Source organism: Branchiostoma belcheri, unplaced genomic scaffold, assembly GCF_001625305.1.
Source record: "Branchiostoma belcheri isolate BF01 breed outbred unplaced genomic scaffold, Haploidv18h27 scaffold99, whole genome shotgun sequence".
In the NCBI taxonomy this organism is placed as follows: domain Eukaryota; kingdom Metazoa; phylum Chordata; class Leptocardii; order Amphioxiformes; family Branchiostomatidae; genus Branchiostoma; species Branchiostoma belcheri.
This window is the reverse complement of record NW_017804675.1, coordinates 333,712-344,039: the sequence shown is the minus strand read 5'-3', so window position 1 is coordinate 344,039 and position 10,328 is coordinate 333,712. Positions and strand designations below refer to the sequence as shown.

The window sequence follows — 10,328 nt, the reverse complement described above, 5'->3', positions numbered from 1 at the left end:
GAGAGAGAGAGAGAAAGAGGTTGGGAGATAGAGAGCAAGAGAAAGAGAAAGAGAGTAGCATATATGTCTCAGATATATTGTTCAAATAAGTGCCATACATGGTACATTCAACAGTAACTGGTATACGATGAATGAATAAATGGAGGAAGGAATAAAAAGGTTTGATTCTATAACTATTTACTATTTACTATATTTTTTATAACTTTTATTTTATAACTATTCAAAACTATTTACAAGTTTGCTTCCATAAAGTTTGATGCAGGATGACCCGGCTTTGTTTTGCGTAATGAATAAAACTTTTGTCAAAGGATTTGTTTTTGCAGGGTCAAACTTTGCTATTTTTGCTAAGTGCAATTTAACTAACTCTTTATTTCCCTCCTTTGTTTTCTCCTCCCTCTTCTACAGATCATCTTGTCAACTGAGGTCACTGTTTCCAGGCTACTCGAAGGGAAGCAAGCATCGAGATGACAGCATGAACTCAGATAGGATTTCACGGTATGATATCCTTGGTGATGATACAGTAAGGGTGGGGGGATTTGAGCCAAGCTCTACTTTGGTTTTGGCTCACTAAACTTGGGATAATGTAGGGAACGTTTTGGACATAAAGTGCCTTGTGACCCTATTGTTATCAAAGAACAGCTTTGAATAAAATAAGAGGGGCTAAGGGATAGAATTTCTAGCTTGATATATACTAGTAGTCCATCACAAGGAGGCCAGGAATGGAAGAACAAGAATGTCACAGACTATCATGAAAGTTCATCAGTGTTGGAAGTTACATATTTCAAGTTAAAACTTAGATTCAATATCACAAAGCAGTTCTTTCACCTAGAGCTTTCAACCAGTCTTTAAGGATAAGACTGTGAGAGACATATATCTTAAAGGATGGAAACAATGGAACAGTGTTATGCCTGTTACTCAACCATCTTGTAAGGAGAAGATGGAACACTGAATATACAAATGATCTCATCCATCCAAGTAATGAAAGGACAGTATTAGGACTTTATCACCATCATGTAAGAGAAATGATGGAATATTCAGATCATTTTTTGTCCATCTTGTATGCGAAAAGATGGACAAGACACTATTTCATCCATCTTAGTACAAAGATGGAATTCTATGATTTTCCTACTGCCTTGTAAGAGAAAAGGCGGGTTTAGTAATGATCCTGAGGACAGCAGCCATTTTTGAAGACGCCCACCACAAGAGACTCCAACCACCAAGGACACTTCTGCGCGCATAGAATAAAGAATTTTAATAAAGATTCTGAACAAGTGTTTGAATAAAGGTTTGTGTTTGAATCAAGATTTCAAATAAATGTCACAACTACTGATATTCCTTTACTTTGGCAGAATCAAAGTTAGATAGAACATTCAAGTGCTTGAGCTTGGTAAATTTTAAGGCAGAAGTTCCACATGCCTTTGAGCTGCTCTCTGAAGTTCACATGTACTCTGACTTTAGACCAGGAAGTGTGTTAAAAACTAACTTAGACCAGGGACGTAGCTAGTAGTCTAAGTGTGTGATGATTCAGAAAGCAAGTCTAGTTTCCAAATTTATGGGGGGTGGGTAGATGAAAGTCAAGCACAAATTAGACATCTTGTTCAAAATGTATATAAACGTAATCACAAGGCACACCCTAAATTTTTAGCCTAGTCAACGATCTTCAAGAGGACACCTGTTTTTTATGTCAAGCCACTACCGAGATGCCAGAGGTGAGCCATGTAATTAAGGACTGCATGCGTTACTAACATGTGCTTTCTCTCCTCATACTTAAAAAAAAGGATCCTTTTCAGCGTGTTTTAATACCATCTATCATTAGGGCCAAACCATTTGTGCGTTTTTGTACCCCATGATGGGCAAGGATCTGGGGTCCTTGCCAGAAACAAGAATTTTTTTGTTCGATACTGCTTAGTAACACAATCTGTAAGCTGCGCTTGTGACTGAAATAAAGCGACAGTGTCTGATTTCTATAGTGTGAGTTACTCGCGATTAGTTATAAGATAGAGGAAGGACTTTTTCGCGACTTTTGGAGACGTCTTCTTGTCGATTTGGAGGACGAACGCAACTTTTGTGGAGTGAGAACTTGTGTCTTCCAGATGAACATGTAAGTATGGCTTTACTTGAATCATTACTCATCATCATTATTATCCTCATTGCCTTTTTACTGAAACCTTTCTAACTTTTGCAGTTTCTTTTCTCAACAGGACATTCATTATCTGAAGATGTCTGTTTCCTGGCTAACAAGTGACTCTACCAGACAAAAAAAATCAATGATGAGTAAGTATCTTTTCCTGGACAGATTTTAATGGGTCTTTTAAACAGTAAAGAGGGAGTCAAAAGTTAGCAGACGTCACTCAAAGGAGGTTTGTACAAATTTATTATTTATTTACCCAAAAACAACTTTCTGGAAGGCTTCTCACCTACAACACAGATTCAACACCTTTTGATAACTGGCTGATTTTTTTTACATATTTCTCGTCGACTTGAAATTTAAGGTGTCTTAAATTAGAACCCAATGTGGACTCAATGTAGAGGCCTCAACTGTCTTAACTGCTGAGCAAAAATGTAGCAACACGCTACAAACTGTGGTAACATGCCAGAATAATGTAGCAACATGCTACAAGCTACAAAAAGGTAGGAACAAGTGTGGCAACCTGCTACACATGTTTCAACAAGCTGCTCCCATAGGAAGCTTTCAATGAACACAACAGCGATGTGTCCAGCCCCTCTGACATACGAACTATGGTTGACCAGTTTAAACTACCAGAACAGACATGCCTAATACATGGATATTTCAATTGGAAAATGTCCTGGCAATATTCTTGTAGCTTACGGGATCATATTTGCACGGAAATCCTGTGAAAATATATTCTTTGTTGAACAATGTAGGCTTTTGTTACAGCAAGGACCTTCAACAAAGTCCTTGGTTACACTGTGAAAATGTCCGGACAACATTGTTCTACAAATTAACTGGATGACGTTTGCCTGGAAACCGTGTGAATACTCAATACGTGTTGATTTGGAGCAACTGTTATAGATGAGAAAAAGTTGAAGCTAAGGATTCTGGTCAACTGCAGCTTGAGGAAAGAAGTAGAGCCTCTTGCGTAGGGTGTGCGTCACTTCCGGTTGCTGCTTGTACTCTTGGGTTTCGTATTGAGCTGTTAAGTCTGCCACTCCGGCGTTTACCTGGTTCATGGAAGAGAGCGTTACTATTAGCTTCACGAAAAATGATTATGTTAGATAGGGCTGAAAAACTATATCAAAAGCAGACATCCAATGAAGATACATAGAGTACAACCGTTGTGCTATATGCTAGTCAGGGAACACGAGGTTGGCTCACCCTCCAGAGCATGTCGTGTAGCTCCTTCGTGTCGGCGTGTTCATTGATGACGTCAGCGAGGACCTGGATCAACCACGTGCCTGTATTGATGTCTCTCCAAGACACGCGACCTGTCAGAACACGTCACACTCCATTAGGGAATGTTGTATCCGTGAGCCGTGCTTTATCCAAAATTAGGCCACACCGACTTGATTTTATGGATGACATCCTCTGAAGACCCCCAAACTAGTGCGCGCGGGCGACTAAAAAAAATTCCGGCCAAAAATAAAAATGCTACTAAACCAAAGGTATACAAGGCTGGTAATGTGAATTCGCGGCAGTACATAGCAACGTATACGACAAGCCGGCGCATGCTGGCTTTTTGCGGAATTTATGAATCGGCACTGTACGTATATTCTGATGAGTTCTTGAGTCGTGGAGCTCCGGTAGCCTGGGTGCTTGGCTCCGTATTGTCGCTAACCACTATGGGCTGCTCAGGCCTAGAGTCAAGCCAGAGCCTCGGTGGACCTTTTTTTTTAAGAACAAGCGAAAATCAATGCGCGCGCGGATGTCATCCATAAAATTAAGTCAGTGTGGCCTTAAGGCACGGTTCTGAACAGTCCACGCGTGTCCACAACTGTGCCTGGAGCAAATCCAAGTTCTTGGATACTCGGAGACTATCCAGAACCGTGCCTGATCTTCTCCCAACCCCATGATTCAGGCATAGAACTAGATAGGTACGGTTCTGGATACGAAATTATTATGTGGGTCCGTGGGTCTCGTACTTACCATGTACTGTGGCGTACATGACTAGCCGGTCGCTATCAGAAGGTGAGGTTTCTCCGGCATCAGGACTCTCCGCAGGTGTGGCCGGTGCGGCTGATGGAGGAGGCTGTGACGCAGTGGCCTCAGTACTTCCATAGGATGCTTCTGTCCCAGTTTGGGAGGTGCGGCTTGCTTCATTTGTGGCCGTGTCCGAGTGTTCCAGCCCCTTGTCCATGTCAGCTAGAAATAAATAGGATGAAAAGGTACAATTACCACGAAACTCCGGCGTTTACTCTGTTTCATCCGATGGCAATTTTATGTTAAAATTATATCTTTTCCCGAGCAGACCAAGAAGTTTAGAATCGTTGCTGCCTTTAATTGGACGATTTTGATTATCTGCCCATAATTTATTCGGGTATTTTAGCCAGGATTTGCTGTAAACGCTTACCTCCTCGGCAGGCCTGAATGAAGAAGAGTTTCGGCTTCCCCACGAGACTCTTGCAGGCCTGGAAACTAGAAATGATGCTGTCCACAGACACGTGCTGTCCGTCTGTGCCCAACACGCCTGTCTCTGTGCCATGGGACAGCAGGAACAGCACGAAGCAGTCGTAGCTGCTGTGATCTCTCTTGGAGACGTCCTTTGTTACCACTTCAATTTCCTATGGGTTCAACGCAAGATGATTGTAAAGTTACGGCAATAGAATACTGTACCTGTTAGTGCTTGGAATGTTACTAAATACAGCATAAATCTACTGACATGTCATTTAATTATGTCAAACATTACTTAAACTACCTACACATCAAAAATCACGACAATCCGTCAACCCGTTCTTGAGTTATCCTCCTTTGAAGATTGTTCAACTAACGCTCCTGCAGTTTCAGAACAAGACGCTAGGGGGGCCAAACTCATGTCACTTCTTTCCTAGCCCAAGAGCTATCTACCACTCAAAATTCGTGACCCTAGCGTGTCCAGATCAAGAGATAGCAAAACCGAAATTAAAGTTCTGCGCAGTACCAACAGAAGCCACCAGGGACCCAAAATCTAATCATTTCTAGGTCTCATCAAGAGCTACCTACCTACCAAGTTTCATGACAATGCATATAAAACTTCTTGAGTTAGGCTGTTCACACACAGACAGACAGACAGACAAACAAACAAACAGAAGGACGGACAAACGCTACTGAAAACATAACCTTCTAGGCGAAGGTAAATATTGGAACAGCTTCAATTTCGATCAATTCTACCAGGTACTGTACAAGAAATTATCAACAATTATCTGGGATAATAACTTTCAAGCATACATGTATAGAAGGCAATAGCTACTATTCTAAATGCACCCCACCTGTGCTGTAAGGTTCTCCTTGATTTCCTGATGCAGCTTGAGCTTGTCACAAATCTCCCCGAGTCTGTCCAGGTCCTTCTCTCCTCCCTGCCTGTTATTTTCCGGTTCCAAAAAGATGGTGTTGCTGATGATCAGCGCGACGCCGCGCGGGTCGGAGGTCATCTTGTAGCAGTCCTAGTCAAACAAATATAGCTTAATAGATTATCACGAAAGTTAATCTGTGTTAGTAGTTTTCAGCGACTACTGTCGCCTTCATCAGGATGATTAATGACCAATCACTTCACAACGTGATCTCGCGAGTGTCATTAAGGAGGCGTGAAGGAGGCCAAATATATATATCCGAGCACTTCAGCCTTTACTTAACAGAGATGGTGGACTCCACCATCTCTGTTATACATAAACTTTCTGGCACTTGTGATCAACTGCTCACGTCACGTATCAGTAAAGTCTCGTGTGAATAAGGTCGCGTTTGTAACCGTAACTCTCGCGAGATCACATTGTGAAGTGATTGGTCAATTATCCTGAAGAAGGCAACAGTGGTCGCTGAAAATTTGATCTCTTTGCAAATGTGTGTTGGAATAAAGTACAACATCAAAACTTTAGACGGTTTAAAATCTTTGTATTTGTAACCTTTGTGTTTAAAACCTTTGTATGGTCTAGCCTCCCTGCCCTCCCCCCAAAAACTACTATCTGTGTATTGTCACGCAGCAACGTTTTACACAGTGCCATTGCCACTGGTCCTGAGCATACTGTTTAAAAGGTCACAGACATTATCACATATGGCAATATTAGTTGACCCCGAAAGATACTTGAAACATAGTCACTTTGGTAATTGACTATCGTCAGCAAATACCTACTATGTATTTGCTGTTGCTACTTACATGCTCTTGTTGAGACGGTCTCCTTCGGGTCAGGGATGATCCACGCCCGACAGCTGTAAATATTGGAAGACAGAAAATGTCAGTCTGTAAAGCCATTCTAACGTAGCATGTTCTGAAACATTTACATGATCTGCGGAGTCTCTATATGCCTGAATATCATTACTTTTCCCACTGCGCGCTGATTGGATCAAACTAATGAGTACACCTGTGATTACCATATAAGTACATGAGAGACGAAGTGCCCTCTGCCACTTCTGCGGATTCATTCCCCACGACCGGAGGAGCGCGACGGAGACTGGCGAGAGGATATAGCGGGTGACGGCTAGTGAAGGTGTGGCCAAGGGCGGGCTCGTTGGGAGCTGAAGATTTTTAAAACCACACCCGCCCGCCCATCCAGTTACGTTACACTCAACAGAAACTAGGACTAGTCAGGCTCCGCCGCGCGACTTCGGCGCGATCCCCATAACTCATAAGGATGATCCAAGGAGTGCGCAGTGGGAATAGATACCTTAGGGAGGAACAAGGTCAATATAAATAGTTCCCTCTTGATGATGACATATAAACATACCGGACAGTCTAGCTGGTCTGTACACAAGGTCTGCTGAAGTTGATGCTGTCTTCTTGACCCCGGGACACCTGACGTCACGGTCGTCCTCTGTAGTCCGGTCCCTCAGTACGTGCTGGTACGGCCTGTCCCGTCCTTCCTTGATGCAGTGCGCACAGGTGACGTGGAGGGAGCACCGCACACTTGGCCACTCCTGCAGCAGCTGGACCAGCACCTCCAGCAGTGGGTGGACCACGCCCCACATCTCATCTGCCTGGGCAAGCTTGCCTCTGGTTGCTATGGTGATGTACGTGTCGTCTGCAACAGGTTTGGAACACACGAGTACGGGGTAGTCCTGTCTGTAGGCCATGACTCCATCTTTCCAGTCTACCCTGTCCTTGACAAGTGGATGGATCCGAACACTGAACCTCTGAAACAGTCCCCGGGGACAGAATCCTCGGATGTTGCACATCAGCTGCAGCTGTTCTTGTTCCTCTGGCACGTTTTTGGGCCAGATGCTCATCAGCTCTTCTGGCATTTGTTTATGTAAATACCAAGGGATTTTGTACTGGCGGGTATGTTTGGATGGGTCTGTATTGTCCTTGGCTTGCACCTCAAAACACAGGCCGAAATGTTGCATCAATGCTGTGATGATGTCTGGATTGACTTTGGGTGGTAACAAACACGCCATCACCTCCTTCTGAATCAGTCCACAGTCGCAAAGATCCGACTGGAATGTACTGAGCTGGGCAGACGTGAAGTGAGAAAGTCTGGGTGTTGAGAAGAGTGCGCTTGTATCGTGATGAAACAGGTCTTTGAAAAGCTCAATCAAGGCGGGAGGATCATGGAAGACCAAGTCCTTGAGTTCCGGTATGTCCGTGTACCTGAGGATGGTTCCCACCTGCTGCAGGTAAGACAGGACTGGCTCCAGGCTTTCTGCGGAGAGCCCAGCAAGTTGCCCTATCCTTTTACAGTCAGTCATTGTCAGCCAGTGCTGTTTGGGTTTCTGGCTTTCTTCCGGAGGAGACGTTTCAACACTAGCGCCCGTTTCATCGGCCTGTTCGGGTGTTTCAGTGGAAGCTTGGTGTTTAATCAGTTGTTCGAACTCTACCCACGTCCTTGGCAGGGTCCTTATCAATCTCGGAAACAATTCATCATCATTGGCTTTTTCCCTCAAAAAGCGTTTAATTTTTTTCAAAGAACGAGGTGACTTTGATACGAGGAATCTAGACTTGGGTTTAACAGACACACGAAGTTCAAGCACATCACCGACAATTCGCAGCGTTTGCTTTGAAGGGTCTTTCTCACGTAAATCGCGTTGGCCTGCGTCTTTTCGTGTTTGTTTTTCCCACATATCTTTTTGCTGACTGATCTTTGTCTGGATGTGCGTGGTCTTGTCTCGTCTTTCCTGGTGCTTTCGACAAAGGTCCTTCTTGCTCCACACTATAGAAACCACCGCCCCCGGCACGCGGGCATTCAGTGTGTCCAACCAGAACCCCACATGCTTTTGGTAACTTTGTTCACTGCAGGTGTATTCCCCTATGTTCACTAATAACAGGTAAAAGGCATCCGGAGTCAGAAAGAACTGATGAGTGAGATGGTACACTTTATTGCCGCCAAAGTCGTACACTTTAAACGTGATGTTGTTATCAGGTGCCAACTGAGTTATCTCTACACAGTGAGTGCGGTCCTCTTCTTCTGTCAGGGTGGACTTGCCACTGTTTAGTGTCCGTACCAGGCTTGTTTTCCCTGCCATTGTCTCTCCCAAGACGACAACTTTCAAATGAGCGGATACGGCTTCCTTTGAGCGTTCAAGTTCGTCAAAGTACTGTCTGATAGCAGCGATCCCCTGATCGCAAACTTCAGCTGGTGGTTTTGTTAGTTGGTTACCGTACAGGTACAGTCGTTCTAACTGAGTCAGTCTCCCCACTTCAGGTGGGAGTGTGCGCAGCTGGCAGTCGAACAGATCCAAGCGTTTGACATTAGTGAGCTGTCCGATTTCCGCGGGTAACGTCTGTAGTTGGTTACAGCTCAGGTCCAGCCATTCTAACTGTGTCAGTCTCCCCACTTCCGCGGGTAACGTCTGTAGTTGGTTACCGCTCAGGTCCAGCCGTTCTAACTGTGTCAGTCTCCACACTTCAGGTGGGAGTGTGTGCAGCTTGCAATTGGACAGATTCAAGTGTTTGACATTAGTCAGCTGTCCAATTTCCGCAGGTAACGTCTGTAGTTGGTTACCGCTCAGGTCCAGCCATTCTAACTGTGTCAGTCTCCACACTTCAGGTGGGAGTGTGTGCAGCTTGCAATTGGACAGATACAAGTGTTTGACATTAGTCAGCTGTCCAATTTCCACAGGTAACGTCTGTAGTTGGTTACCGCTCAGGTCCAGCCATTCTAACTGTGTCAGTTTACACACTACCGGGGGAACTGTCGTCATGTCTGTTCCCTCTAGTTTCAGTACTCGCATGCAGTTGGTGAGCCCGGCCAGCCCATCCGGCAGGTGGATCCCGCTGTTCCCGAAGAGGTCCAGTTCCTCCAGCTGGGGGAGATTTAGGACTGCCGGGGGAACGGTGTCCAGGTTACAGTCACGTAGTCTCAACACTTTCAAGTTGTTTAGTCCGTTCAACTCATCTGGTAGGGAGACCTGATTACCACTTAGGTCCAGGTACTGTAGGTTTGGTAGTTTCAGCACTACAGGCGGGAGTGTGTGCAGCATGCAGCCATCTAAGTCCAGGGCAGTGAGGTGGCTGAGGCCAGACATCTCATCCGGCAGGATGATGTTCCTGTTGTTTCTGATGACCAGCATTTCTAACTGCTGAAGTTTCATCACGGCAGCGGGAACTGACTTACGGTTACAATTAAGTATGCTCAAGACTTTCAGATTCGTTAGTTTTGATATCTCATTGGGGAGCTCTGTGTAGTCGTTACCGTATAGATTCAGAGCTTCCAACTCATTTAAACCATAAAGCTCGACGGGCAACTGCGTCAAGTCTAGTGTCAAAAGAGTTACTCGTTTGCCCCTTATTTCCCACTCTTTAGATTCTAACTCGTCCCGAAGGCTCAATCGCGTAGACATGGTGATTAGAAGTGTCTGTAATAAAAAGACAACAAGTTGTTGTATGATGACAATGTTAACACAACCACATATCGAAGGCACTAATAATTTCTAGCTCTATTTGACTGATGTACATATCCGTCAGATAGATATAGCAGCCAAATACACCACTAGTCCTTATTCTCTGCTGTCGCAACCGTGTTAGTTTGGTGCCTTATATTCATTGAACGCCATTCAACAGGTAACCCCTGGTTGCCATGACAACAACTCTAACTGACAACAGAGGAATTCCCGATAGACAAACAGACGTTGCATAAGTACCATCAACTGAAGGATTGGCTTGAACTAGGCTACAAGACAGTATCAAAATGGCAGGGCAGTATCGAATTCGCGAGACAGTATCATACTGGTAATACAGTATCAAATT

General features: G+C 44.5%; 1 protein-coding gene across 1 annotated transcript; it reads right to left on the bottom strand.

The window, feature by feature from the left end:
• Nucleotides 1-3,051: 3,051 nt before the first annotated feature.
• LOC109462096 (malignant fibrous histiocytoma-amplified sequence 1 homolog) lies at nt 3,052-9,667 on the bottom strand. The gene is made up of 7 exons (XM_019758593.1): nt 6,874-9,667; nt 6,306-6,358; nt 5,425-5,598; nt 4,524-4,740; nt 4,106-4,273; nt 3,338-3,447; nt 3,052-3,183 (listed from the first exon to the last, which is right to left on the bottom strand). The coding sequence occupies exons 1-7, from the start codon at nt 9,650-9,652 to the stop codon at nt 3,052-3,054; spliced, it is 3,633 nt and encodes a 1,210-aa protein (XP_019614152.1). The 5' UTR covers nt 9,653-9,667.
• Between the last annotated feature and the right edge of the window lie 661 nt (nt 9,668-10,328).

Excerpts from the sequence above, each read along its gene's own strand:
- LOC109462096 (XM_019758593.1), bottom strand. The coding sequence starts at position 9,652 with ATGCTGGTCATCAGAAACAACAGGAACATCATCCTGCCGGATGAGATG. Across the intron at positions 4,741-5,424 it reads AGGAGAACCTTACAGCACAG|GAAATTGAAGTGGTAACAAA; the intron begins GTGGGGTGCATT and ends TTGAACCCATAG. Across the intron at positions 4,274-4,523 it reads GGCCTGCCGAGGAGGTAAGC|CAAGCCGCACCTCCCAAACT; the intron begins GTTTACAGCAAA and ends CCACAAATGAAG.